This window comes from Pleurodeles waltl, chromosome 3_1, assembly GCF_031143425.1.
Source record: "Pleurodeles waltl isolate 20211129_DDA chromosome 3_1, aPleWal1.hap1.20221129, whole genome shotgun sequence".
Taxonomy (NCBI): domain Eukaryota; kingdom Metazoa; phylum Chordata; class Amphibia; order Caudata; family Salamandridae; genus Pleurodeles; species Pleurodeles waltl.
Genome location: NC_090440.1, coordinates 1,869,632,117 through 1,869,645,655, shown reverse-complemented (window position 1 = coordinate 1,869,645,655; position 13,539 = coordinate 1,869,632,117). Strand labels below are relative to the sequence as shown.

At 39.9% G+C, this 13,539-nt stretch overlaps 1 protein-coding gene across 2 annotated transcripts; it reads right to left on the bottom strand.

The window, feature by feature from the left end:
* Window positions 1-7,974: 7,974 nt before the first annotated feature.
* Window positions 7,975-12,457, bottom strand: LOC138283459 (gamma-crystallin 1-like). Of its 2 annotated transcripts, none has more exons than XM_069221414.1 (3): window positions 12,405-12,457; window positions 11,703-11,948; window positions 7,975-8,310 (listed from the first exon to the last, which is right to left on the bottom strand). In XM_069221414.1, exons 1-3 carry the CDS (start codon window positions 12,441-12,443, stop codon window positions 8,035-8,037), a joined length of 561 nt encoding a protein of 186 aa, XP_069077515.1. In that variant the 5' UTR covers window positions 12,444-12,457; the 3' UTR covers window positions 7,975-8,034. The 2 variants fall into 2 exon arrangements, with proteins under 2 accessions (XP_069077515.1, XP_069077516.1); XM_069221415.1 differs by having other exon boundaries at window positions 11,703-11,945; window positions 12,405-12,440.
* Between the last annotated feature and the right edge of the window lie 1,082 nt (window positions 12,458-13,539).

Genomic DNA, 13,539 nt, shown 5'->3' with positions numbered 1-13,539 from the left:
AGGCTGAGCTATTGATGGTTTGGTCTAATGTGTGTGAAGTATACTTAGTAGTCAACTAATGGACACTTGTAGTGGTTTGGGGTCTTCTTCTGTATGCAAAGCCTAGATATCTATTCAGGTCCTTCATGTGGTGTGGCTGTTGGTTTGTGGCTGTGTTAGGTATATGTGGGTATCTGCGTTTGTGATATCCAATCATTGTTTACTGCGGCATGTTGCATATGGTTTTTTTTTTCAGTAGGTATGTGGTCCCATGCATCTTTGTTGTAGTGTATATGTTGTTTGTCCTACAGGGTTGGTGTGTTGTGTGTGTATTGCTTGGTTGGTTGACTTACCGACAAGTTGGCCATTGCCATATTGTTCATCTTGGAACCGCTGGTTGATGGTGGAGTGCCAGAATATGTGAGCATCTTGGACGCTGCTGGGGTACTTGGCTGAGATGCTGGTGAAGAGCCCACAAAGGTCCACAATGGCCTGCACATTTAGGGAATATGTGTGCTTGCAGTTCCTGTATAGGTGTACCGTAGCAGCAGGTGGCACCAGTCGCACATGGGTGCAGTCCATTGCACCTAGCACATGCAGAAACCAAGCAATCAGATAAAATCCCTGCTTGGTCTCCTGCTGCAGTTGCTGGGTGTTTGGGAAGCAGATGTGGTGGGGTTTGAGGGAGATGATGGCATCTAGGACCTTAGGCAGCTAAACAGATATTGATGGCTGTGAGATACCAGCCACTAGTGCCCCTGAAATGATACACAAGCCGGCATATGCAATACAGTGATTTGTGATGGGTGGTTTGTTTTAGGGAGTTTTCAGTCGCGCTGTGATGTCTGGTGCAATGTGGTCCAGCAGGCGTAGAATGGACTCCCAGTTGTGATGGTAAGCCCTGATGATGTCTTGCTCCCTGAGGCCAAGGATGGTTGTCCTCTGCCGAAATATCCTCCCCTGCCTCCTGCATTGCCTTTGTGGGTGCTGTTGTGGTGTTTGGGGTTGCTGCTGTGGAGGTGGAGGGAGCAGCTGCCATTGTGGACGTCTGCGATGTGTGCCGAGCTAGAGCAGTACAACTTCCATGTTGTCCTGGAGGTAACAAATGCTCCTTTTGTAAGTTTTCCTCATATAGTGGTGTATCTGCCTCATTTTAACGCCTGGTCAGACTCAGGCATTACAATTTGACGCAAAACAGGGTTAACGTCATTTTTTGGGTTTGACTCCCACTGGTGCATATTTTTTGCACGGATGGATAAATATGGTGCTAGGAGCTTAGAGTCATCTTCTGGACGGGAATGCCTACCTTGCATCTCATTGACGCAAGGTGGTTTCACGCATCCCAAAAATTATGTTCACTCCTTTATTTGGATGCTAGATGGGTCTAGTGTCAAAATATAAATATGGAGTTAAGTTTGCACTGAATTAGTGTCAAAATAAATTACGCTAACTCAGCGCAAACATAGTATGAATGTGCCCCTGAGAGGCAGATCAAGAAAAAAAATGATGAAAGGTTTACCAACTTCCAAAAAGAAAATGAAGGTCATATAAGACAACTTTTACAATGCTTATAATATGTGGAGTCAGGATAGCTATGATTTGGAACTGCTTTGCAGAAGTCGATGTAGGTTGTTGATTCATAGTATCTTATTTCTCCTTCATAATAATTATGTTTTTAAGTAGTGTTAATAAACGTTTTGCTATGATGGTTACATTTTATTCAGGGTTTGTTGTGTGTGAATGCAATGGATGTTTCCACTCAGGAAAATGCATTATTGAATTAATAATGGGCGCTTTTATTCAGTGGTACCACCACCATGCCTCCTCATGGTCATTGTGTCTGTGTGTGTGTGTGTGTGTGTGTATGTATAGCCCACGCTGTGAGGACCAGTTCTGTTCTCTTATCGTGGGTAAACACTGTCAGTTCCAGACACACTATCCATGGGGGGACCAGAGCGTTAGGAGGACCAGTCCCTGTAGTGTGTTTAGGTAGTTTCAAGTGAGTGCATCAAAAAAATAAAAGTGCAGGTATATTTGCCTCAGTCTGCTTTATAACCTTCCCTACTATCAAAGCGTGCATGGAGTTACAATAGTAAATACTCACTTCATTATGGTCAATGCCGGTCCTCATAATTATAGTTATGTCATGTTGTGGATGCGTTTGTCAGTGTGGGCATCTAAAATCCCAGGTGAAATCCAAGAGACACATCATCATACCCGACTGAAAGCACTTGTACTCAACTATTTACTGCCAAATATTCTTTTTAGGGAGGTATAACACCCCAAACGCTCCCTGAACTGTGCCTCTATGAGTGCCTGCTGCAGCAATCTGTCTTACCTGCAAGTGCTAATTCCATGGGTAGGCTGTTTCTAAGCTATCTTAAAATTTGCTCTATAAGGTCAAATGGACATAAGGTGGTTCAAGCAAGCTCATTTAAAGTCTGAGGTAGTGCATCAGAAAATGTGACAAAGTTTATCTTGAGGTGTGTGAGTTGTTTTAGTCTTCACATCACTGTCTACTTCATTACCATTATCAGCAAGTGTAATTAACTTTAAAAATCCCTACCCCTTGAGGGTGTTTTTTGCAAAGTGTGCTACTCAAAGAAATTGAATGTAAATGGGAGCCTACATTTAAGTTATCAGGGCCATGTAGTGAAACAAAAAGTGAAATGTCATCCACCATTTGAGACTAGTGGCATGTGCTTTATCTTGAAAGTCTGTAAACAATCTGTATTGTTCAGTGTGTGAATGGTATCAGTCTTGGATATGCTTTCTTTGTCACTCCAAGGGAGCAGATTTGTCAAGGCTCAGCAAGAGAGTGAGCTTTTTATTGGGGCACCATGACAGGTAATTGACAAGTTTATATTGCATGCCCACTCAAACCATGGCCTATCTGCAGGTTTTGTCATGAAAAGTATGTGTGGAACTTGACAGGACTAATACTCTTTACATATCTTTAATTTGTTGATGTGATGACGTTGCATGGCCTGAGGTGTTAATTAGATGAAGTGCAAAGTTTCTTGACTGAACTAACTTCTACTATCTGTATATATCTCCATTAGTAATGGTGTCTTGTATAGACCTTTATGAGTTGCAGAGGCCTTAGGCAGAAGACGCTCCACAGGCAAAACTATTGTTACAGACATTTGGACAGCAAACCTCTTGGGTCACATAGAAGCAACAAAATCAAAATGTTCTGCATTCGTATTATATATACTGCACCCTTTCCCTTTTTGCACAATTGCATACCTTTCAAATGATGAGCGGGGAAGAAAAAGGGACACTGCACCCTATTATGAGCTGACCCCAAGGCAGTTGCGAAGTCGCCCTGCCCTGGGGGCAACACATTGAAGTGAAATAGGGAGCAGCTGCTTTAAAGAATTAGATATGTGCACAACATATTGTTAGTTTACATATAATACTACACATTTTGGTTGCTGTCAGAGGTCTGAATTTACCTCTAAATTCTGGTCTGCATTATTATAAAAATCAAGACATGGGTCATACTTAGCATCAGAAGTCTGTCTGGCTCTAGGAACCTTAACTTTGTACCATTCTATTTTTCTCAGACTATTCTCAGACTAATTATCCTGAAAGCAACTGAAAGGGTTTTATGTTGTTTGGAGACCCACAGTTAATGAATTGGGCCTTTCCTTTGGGATAAATCTACTTCTCATTACTTTGTGTGGGCCTTCAAATTAGCAGAAAGTGGAACAACTCACACAAGTACTGTTGTATCCAGTGTTAGCTACAGGACAAACAATGACCTGGGAAGTGAAAATGAAGTATTGTCATTATATATATATATATATATATATATATATATAATGGCAATACTTTCTTATCAGTTTGCCAGGTCATTGTTTGTCCTCATGAGACCCTGGTACCATCGATGGGGTCGAAACATCATCGACAGATAATTTAGACAGACCACTTTTGCTCTGAATGAAATTAAACTACTGTATTGACAATATATTTCTTAATTGTAACAAGAGGTTGTCCTTATGAGATACACCAGAGATTAGCAAAATCCCAGCTAATTTTCTATTGTGTTTCTGATGTGGTGTCTCTTCTCACCTGGGGTGCACTTTTTCTTACTTCTTGTCTAACGACTTTGTTGCATTTGGATTACACAAGGAACATCCTATGCCCTGACTAGGGCTTTTTTACAATAATAAAAATCATAATGTCACATATATTTTGGTACTGGTGGTTACTGGACCAAACCATGATGGTTAGGACAAAAAACGTACTGTCTTTATTTAAAAATATGTTGAATGATTGAGTCAGTAGCAAGACAATTTTCTGCTACAATGCAATAATTGTCTCCAAGTGAGTTTCACGTGAATATATGCTTTGTTATAGAAGTAAAATCAAGCTTCTCTTAGGTAACTGTCTGGTGTGCTGGGATTATATAATATTTAAAAGCCCCATGTGCCTAAGGTGTACCACTTCTCTTGATGTTCTGGCAGCACAGAATGCAGACCCAAATCTATGAGGCCACACAAAGTCACTATGTGTGGCTTTTAATGGCCTTGTAGATATGCAGTAAGGCAAGGAAGCACAAGTCGCTGCGTTGCCTTACTCTGTGCCAGCAGGGCATTTCATGGGCATTGCAGTGGGTTTTCCCGTGCAACAGCCATTGGTATTGACGCATAACCAGATTTACAAGGAAGTGTAAACCTGGGAATGATTCAAAACCGTACACCTCCTCAGGTATGTATAATGAGGAGAAATGTTTTCATTTCTCCTTGTTCTTTCCTCTTTCCGTGTGTGCTGGATTCTGCAGCACACATGGAAAAAAGAAAATCGAGGAAGGGACACCCTGCATGCAACACAGGCACCCTTACACCACGGTGCAAGGGTGCCTGAATTGGCACTGGATAGCCAATTTCCCTTTCCCTGTGGTGCAGCACAGCACAGCAAGGTCACTTGCTGGACTGCTCTGCACCACTTGTTTGTAAATAGGCCCCTTTAGTTTGCAGCCTTCCTTCAAGCAGACTACTCATTTCCCTGGGCACATCTCTGTGTAGTATATTTGGTTACACAGGCCCTGCTGAATGAGGAAGGATTCTCCATGTTAAAATGTAGGCATAAGAAGCACCCTGGGACTGTTGCAGTTGCAGACAAAGTGGGCAAGTTTTCTACTGGGAAATTTTACCCCATTGTTTAGCAAGGAACCAACAATTGCTTTCAGTACTAGCTGGTGCCAACCTTAAATGTGACACCCTGAGTACCCTCCTCAGAACATATCTGGACCTGCGGAAGAACAAAAGAGAATGGAGCTTGCTGTCTGTGACTCCTGGTTACTGAAGTTGTGGAAGCCTTGGAAGAGACCCAGAGAGCTGCTCCAGAAATCCGAAAAAGATGGAACTTAGAAAATGTATGGATTTCTAAGACCTCGGTAGCCATCACTTCTGAGACCTTTGTAGCCATCCGGAGGTCCTCACATCAAACATTTTCAATACACCTTTCTCGAATACAACCTGGGGCTTGCCACAGTGGAGTATTTTTATCTCAATTAAAAAAAGTCTGTAAAATTTTTAACTGCTATAAACCAACTTGGTGTTCCCAACTGGCGCTTCCTCACGGTTGAACTGAAATCATGCGTAGGTTCCAGTCTACTACTTCTATAGACTATCAAGTGTTTTTTAGCACTATTTCTATTTAAAACATTAAAAATTCATTACATTGTTTCTCCTGATTAGATTTTTGTTGTTTCTTTGTCATTTTGATTATTGGATTTTACTCTATTTTCATAATTTCCTAAATTGGTTTGGGATTTGTATTGTTTGCTGTTTGGACTTTAATACTGTTTTGGTACTGCATAAATACTTTGCACGTTGCCATAAATTAAGTTTGTCAGCTCTGTGCCACAGAACAGACAAGGGGTGAGTTCAGGATATTTAGTGACTTTAGGATTAACCCTGACAAGTTGGTATTATTATCGCTTGAGGTTGGTGACCATCGACCCCCAAATAATAATTTACTTTTGTACATTGCCAATAATAAACATAGAAAATATAACATTGGGGTAAGGGGACTGCATTTTATTTCATGGTGCATAAATACGTATTTATTGAATTTGCCAAATCATTGGCCCCATAATTTGAAAATGTTCAAGATTGTTTTTTCAGATTTTATCAGAAATGTTGTTTTTCTATGCTCAAACAACATCTGAAAATAATATTGCCAAAGAATGTGCTGCATAATTTGTATCTTTTGTTGCATAACCTTGGTGTGTAATTTGTGCCAATTGTGCTGTATTTTGGTAATAAACTTGAATTTGACCTTTGCATTGTAATGATAAATGTGTGAATGTGCATTTATCAATACAGGTGCTCTAAATGGCCACATTTATTTTCACTGCCACAGTAGAACTATATACAGGCAGTGAAAGCGGCTATGTGGTATGGTTAAATCTGACAAAAAGAGAAAAAAACAACTAAACAGAATTACAACAGACTTGGTATGAAAGTAGAACGTTACTCAAGGAAGTGCCTTTTTTATTTGGTGGAACTTCATTTAGTGGTTTTCAAAAAAATAAAATTAGAAAATGTTTTTGACTGCATTAAAAAGAGTCAAGCTTTCTATTGGAAGGTGAGCATTTTCTACTACTGTGCATTCCGGGTCTGCAAACTCTTAATAGAGGCTGCAGACCCAAATTATCTGATTGACTAGCCACAGGAGAAGATTTTCTCATGTAGTTGCTCTTATAAGATGAAGGACATAGTTTGCATGTTCCAGAACAAAATGTAAAGGTCACATTAGGGGTAGCTTGAGAACACCCTAACCCCCAAGGCTAACTGCTAGGGCCTTCAAAGGGTCCACTATACACCCAAAATAAAATAAAAATTGTTTGTGTCATATCGAAAGGCCAGGGCCCTCTCCCTCAATTCTGCTGCCCATAGTCAACGGTCTTGGTACTTCAGTACCTCTCCATAATCCACAGTCTCAGTAGGAAGACCACAGATTATGGACTTTGATAAGTAATTGCCTATTTAGCATCCGCAAAGACATCATAGACTGTGATCATTCCCAAGGCCACATACTCAGCACTATCAAAGCAGCACTCATTGTCCATGCCTTCACCACAGCTGCTGAGTATTCGGACTAATGTTTGATGCCCTTCCATAATCTGCAGTCTTGGTAGAGAAACCACAGACACTGGGCTGCAGACTTGAGGGATTTGTGCCTGTTGTAGTCCATGGTCAAGTTGTCAAAGGTGCTGGACACTAACTCTTTTGGGGGTCACATAGTATCATATACTCTATCTTTCCTCACTTAAAATGGCCACTTATATGTTGCCTTGCACCACAATCACATTTTTAGATATCATTCACACGGAACTCAATTTGTTTTTAGTTTGCTGGATCCAGGACCACTCTTGTGAGACTTCTGATACTGCACTCACTACAACAAACGATTAGTACATCAAGTAATGACCACATTTGCAAACTTCTTCACACCCAACTGAGCCACAATTGCCACTTTTAGTACACATTTGTTGGGCCCTACTGGTGGAATATGGTGTAAACACCTACAATTGTCTGAGAACTGGCAAGCAAAATTCAGTTACAGTGTGTGTTTGGTCAGGTAAGGGTTGATGTTGGATATATTGTGGAGATGCTTAGTTAATATTTTGTGAAGAGACCCCTTGAATTTGCATAGGTATGCTTAGGGGGCAGGAAGGTGCTATATTTGAAACCGTCCTAAGGTGTCATTAAAGGACTAATGATTTAGGCCGTAAATGTATAGGGTCTGGTTCACAAAGGAAAATGTACACATTAAGGTACTTTTATAAAGTTTTAGAATTTACAAAGGCATCTATGAGTAGTATCTAAACGGTAAGTTTACCTTTTTGAATCAGGCCATAATTTCTGTGCTTTCATAATATAGAACATAGTAGACTATTGTGAATTTCATAGTGGACTCAATTATATTGTGAATTTCAAAGCTTAATCATAAAAAATACAAATGTTCTAAATATTCAGGTTCTTGAGTCTTTATTTTTTCATGCTCAGGCTGTATATTTTGATTTTCTGTACAAAGGCTTTAATAGTTTTCTCGCATTCTTCTGAAAGATCCAACCCTAGGACTCATGGCTCCCCAGTCACTGTATCGCTTATACTCTCCTGGCTTCAGGTAGTACTGACGTCCTCTGTAGTTGGGCTCTTCATAGAAGATCCAGTGCCCATCCTGCACATTACAGGAGTAGACGTCATTGTACATGAATTGTTCATAAACGTGTGGACAGTCTTCAGAGAACTCCATCATGTGGCCACCAAAGTTCTCTCTTTCATAAATCCTTAGCCTGTAGGAACCATGGTGCTGTGATATCAAATTAGAAATAAAGAACAAAGCAGAGGACAAATTATGTGCATTGTACTTTATAAACTTGCATTGCAAAATTTAAGGAGTAGGAATTAAATATGAATGCCTTCATAAAACTTTGTTTAAACATTTTTTGGAACAAGGGGTAAAATTCTTCACACATGGCTTACAAGTAGTTCCTAGAATCCCTTTCAGCTCCAATTTAAGCAGAACAGAAGAAGAAAACTAGAAGTTGTAACTTCAAACATAAATGCAACTGAGAGATGAGTTTCATTTCTAGCAAAAACTTGATTGCAAAGCATTCCATTGAACATGACATTTCTTAAAAAAATAGTAATCTGCAATCATTGCAGGGATGAGCAAATCATGAAACTTCTTGTATGACAAAATTAAGCTAGTTTACATTTTTTGTGACGTTTACAAACATTACGAATTAGAAATATTAAAAAAGCCATTGGTAGAACATGCTAAAAGTAGGTTTTGTAACAGAGGACCCAACTGATCATTCTTTTCTTTCATCAAATTGTCCTCCGAAAAATGTTTGTGTGGGCAACTTCTCCTGTAAAAATGATGTAGCAGGAAATGTTTTCTTCAAGTTGAAGAATGCCCTAATATTTCCATGATGTACAAGCTTTGTCTTTGCAGGCAAAATTGTAATTGCTATACTCTGTTTCAGAGGTCAGGGGTGGCATCAATAGTGCTGGTTCAAAATCTCAGCAAATTAATTCAAACAACCAGTGACTCTCTGAGGATTATTTGAAGTGAAAGTAATCTGTAAGCTCATTTCAACACTGACATCTCTCATGGAGATTTGTTTGTAATTTGGAAGGTTCCAGGTGGTTACACCTACTGGGTTGTTATCTCCATGGGTGTTTGGTAATCAAACTGAAATATTGCCTCTAATTGACATTTGAGAGCCAACACGAATTTCTGAATTTGCTGGTAGTTGTTCTGATATTTGATGGGCTTAAGAAAGCACTTAAAGCTGGTAATGAAAAGTTTAAAACAAGAACCAGGTTCCCTCTGAGTTACCTATTCGATGCTTAAGTAACACTTGCTGGGAACAATCAACATATTCCCACTCAGCATTATTGCTAACAAAACTCATGGTCCCATTAAGTACTAAATCATAGACATTTTTTTATAGCACAGTGTAGTAGATGAGCACAATCAAATCAAAACAATCTTCTCCAATGGAAAAACTGTTTTGGAATTTTGGTTACTGTGAATGAAAAAGCATTTCAAATCAGAATAGAATATTGGCTGCAGAGCTATTAAGTAGTCAAACATAACATTTGAAATGTTGTGAGCTTTTCCAATTGCAACATAGATTTGGAAGACAGTCCAATAAATTCAAAAGGTAACGTTTCAATCCATACTATATTTTAACCTATAGTGTGATCTTCTTCAGGATAACATATAGGAGGCACCCTCCTTACTCAGTTACTTGGTCTGCATCACCAAAACAAAGGAATAAGCAGTCAGGAAGCACTTTTCCAAATTCTATTGCCTCTATAAGTGGGTTCAAAAAGAACCCCTATGACTCATGTACTAACGTGCTTCGCAAAAGGGAAAAGATAGGATGGCCTTTCTTTTGATCCCATCAAATGCTACCCAATCAATGAATAATAATTTATCTTATTATTTACTGCTCTACCCTGGTTTCAAGGACTATGTCGCTGGCCCTTATAGTTCTAGGCGATAATATCCAATGTGTATTTAGGTGTCAGTACTTTGCTGTTTGGTGTTTTACTTTTGTTTAGTTTTGTAGGTCTCCTTTAATTTATAGTAATTTTCCTTTCCTTAGATTTGTAGTTTCTGCTTTCAATCTTTTGTTTTGTTTTTTACTTTTTAAAATGTATTTGAAATTAAGGGAGGAGCACCACATGTAAATGTTAAACTATGCTAGCCTGAGGTATGTGTTGGTTAAATCATTTCAGCCTTGTAGTTAGTAAGGGATAATTCTGGAGTGCATCCTTGTAGAGAAAGAATGGAATGAATAGATGGTGAGTATCTTGATGAGGTTCAAGTGGTGCACTTGTTCAAGGAAAAGGTAGAGACCTAAGAAGGTATTGGTGATTGAATGTGAGTTTCTATCAATGATGGTCGAGATAGCAGAGTCTGAGGAGGGAATCTAAATGGATCAGTGGGGAACACAACTTCAATTTTGCTGCCATAAATCTTGCTCCAGGTTGCATCTTTCACATCCACAGGAGATTTTCGTTTGCTTGGGGAGCACATACGAGTTTACCCCCCCCCAACCTAGTTTCATCTGTCAGTGACTGATCATATGGTACATAACGAAAACGCCACCCTACGCTGTGAGAGGAGGGCTACTTTCAAGATTGATTTAAGGAATCGTCACCAGTTTTAACCCTGAAACAACCCTAACGGTGTACCGCACAATTATCCTCTATGCTCATATCTGATTTGCTCGAGCAGAAAAGCAATTTTCCTGGATCCTCTGATTCACCCTGAATTATTATACAACTTTAGGAAATTCCTTTCAGAACTGGTTGTGAAACATAATGCTTCTTAGCCAGTATAGTTTAAAAACAGTACAGTTAGATTGACTGTTCTCATCTTTAAAAGAAATTCTCAGGGCAGAATTCTGCCAGGCTGTCTGACAGTGCCAGATGCATTTTGCAATGTGTGCCTTGTATTATAATATGGAGTTACCATTAGCTCCCAGATTAGGTCACTCTGGTGTTGAATACTCGAGATGAGCATTAAGGCCATGGGCGTCATTTAAGGTTCGCCAACTGCGACCCCTGGCATGCCCTTTGCTACCCTTGTCACTGCCTTTGCGACCGCTGGCCTCAGAGGCGTCAAATTCAGGGCCAAGAACAAAGAGGCAATTGGGGCTTCACTCTGCCTGTTTTCTGTCCATTTTTTTTACACCATTAGTAAATGATAACATACTATTCATCATTATTGTAATAAAAATGGAGTACATTTAGCTGGAATATGCCTTCCCAGGGTAGCTGAGGTAAGTAAGAAATGCTTTTAAATGTTTGTTGTGTGCATGCTTGTGGGTGAAGGTGTGTTTATGTGAGAAAGAGTGTATGTAAGTATGAATGTGTGTGTAAATGTGGGTAAGTGTAGGTGAAAGGACGTGTGGTGTCACTTACGCTACCCCTGGCATTTCGATGAATTGACGTCCATGATTAAGGCTACTCTCCGCGAATAAAATAAGCAGTGATCTGCGACCCAAGTGTATTACCTGATGACATTTACACAATAACTAAAATGAATCACAGAAATACATTTGAAAGCAAGTTATACTTTTCTACGAGTTTGCAAGCATTGAAACGAACGTTGTCTCCAGTCGCTTCAAAATTCAGATTTTCAATGTGAAAAAGATATACCAAAATAAAATTGGTACTTACTTGTGGAGTCAAGCGGCATGACCGAATGGAGTCGTTCAAACCCATCCAGTGCTGGAATTCTGGGTAGTCCCCCCTTTTTAGGAAGTACTGGTGACCCCTGTAATTGACGTGCTCATAGAGCATCCAGTTGCCACTTTCAACACGGATGGAATTACAGCGGCTGAAGAAGGGTTGTAGATCAGCGCAGACAGAGCTGCACTCGTGGGAGCGGCCCTGAAAGTTCCTGCCCTCGTAGAAGATGATCTGCTTAAAAAAAAAAAAACATAACGTTATCAATGTGATCTGTAACCTCTCATAAATCGTTAATCAAAAGGATGTTCTATAGATACAAGAACAGTATTGAGGAAGGAGCACTGTCTTACACCTGAAAGGATTTGCCACATCGACATACAGGGGAGTACACAGAAACTTTGGCTTTATATCCTTCAATGCTTAATTTGTAAAAGAATAAGTGCCGTGCCCAACTCTCTGTCAGTGCGTCCAATACTAAGACTAGGTAGCCTTAAACTTAAATCATCCTCATGTCTCTTTGTGCGCTTTTCTCTTTCTTGCTCTCAGTACCTGTCTGATGAGGAAACACTAGTGCCAGGCCCCCAAAATGAGTGCCAAAGGGCCCCACAGGAAACTACTGGCTCAGATTAAACACCTTTACGCAGAAATAACAGAGGCAAATAAACACGGAGCTCATTAAACATCTCTCACCTTTCCCATGTTGGCTTTAGACGTGTTGCGAGTCCTCATTGGTGTGCCTGTAGTCACAGTATCCCTTTTATACTTCCGGGGTCCGTACTTCCTAGCCGGTAAACAATACTTGGATGAAAAGGGCTTTTTTTTCTGGACGGTGGTGTGAATGTATAGGGCATTCGTTTCTAACATACTTTCGAGCCGAGAACGTTCTTTATTTGTTTAACACTTTTGTTTATCTGTGTTTAGAGTGAAAACAATCCGCTTACACGAATGCGGCTGTAAATCTACCACAGGATGGACCGTCAAAAAGGAAACAGTAACTGAATTTACGTTACTCTGCTTTATTTTGCAATGCTGCACTCTGTGCAATTGTGGAACCCCATAGAATTAATATTTTTTTTCTGCAAAATTAAACTGTAATTATAATACACGATATCTAAACACAAAACAATTCAAGGGTCTACATACTTTTCAGATGGTCTTAGTCAAGGTTTAGATCAGTCACATAACTCTTCCTCAGCAAATTGCCCTTCCCAACGAATGTCGCATTGTCATCACTTATTCCACGCAGGTAAATAAATAAGTTGGGCAGATGTCAAATGTAGCGTTCTCGCAAGCTGTGATTCTAAAAATATGTTGGAGCTACATACATTCAGCTCTCCGTCCACAAAGCTCTGTGAGGCAAATTAATCTGCTGTGCCAGAAGGACACAGAGTTTAGGCGTCGCAAGTGAGATGAGATGTTAATTCATTTTTCTAAATAAGCACTTCTCTATAGTGTTTTGGAAACTTTAGAGAAGCCGATGTCAAAGGCATCCTCCCAAACAAATGCCAAAGCCATAGTCTTACTCAAGCTACACGAGCATATTCACCCAAAAGAATGCCATAGGGAAACGCGTGTCAAGAAAGGATGTGAGGTTTCACGTCAAGTGTAAGGAAAAGTGATATCTCCTAATCATTCCTGCCGCCTGAGAATTCAATGAGAGTTTTTGACCTTTGTGACGGAAAACGTTGCTCTGCACAATAGATAACTCCATGTAGCTGAGGATTAGGGATGGTATTACCAAACTCCTTCCTTCACCTATTTTTGTTCTCCTTGAGTTCGAGTTTATCCCAAAAGAAACGAGTCATTGTTTACATTGCTTTTCTCC

Excerpts from the sequence above, each read along its gene's own strand:
- LOC138283459 (XM_069221414.1), bottom strand. The coding sequence starts at position 12,443 with ATGAGGACTCGCAACACGTCTAAAGCCAACATGGGAAAG. Across the intron at positions 11,949-12,404 it reads CTAAAGCCAACATGGGAAAG|CAGATCATCTTCTACGAGGG; the intron begins GTGAGAGATGTT and ends TTTTTTTTTAAG. Across the intron at positions 8,311-11,702 it reads CATGCCGCTTGACTCCACAA|CACCATGGTTCCTACAGGCT; the intron begins GTAAGTACCAAT and ends TTGATATCACAG.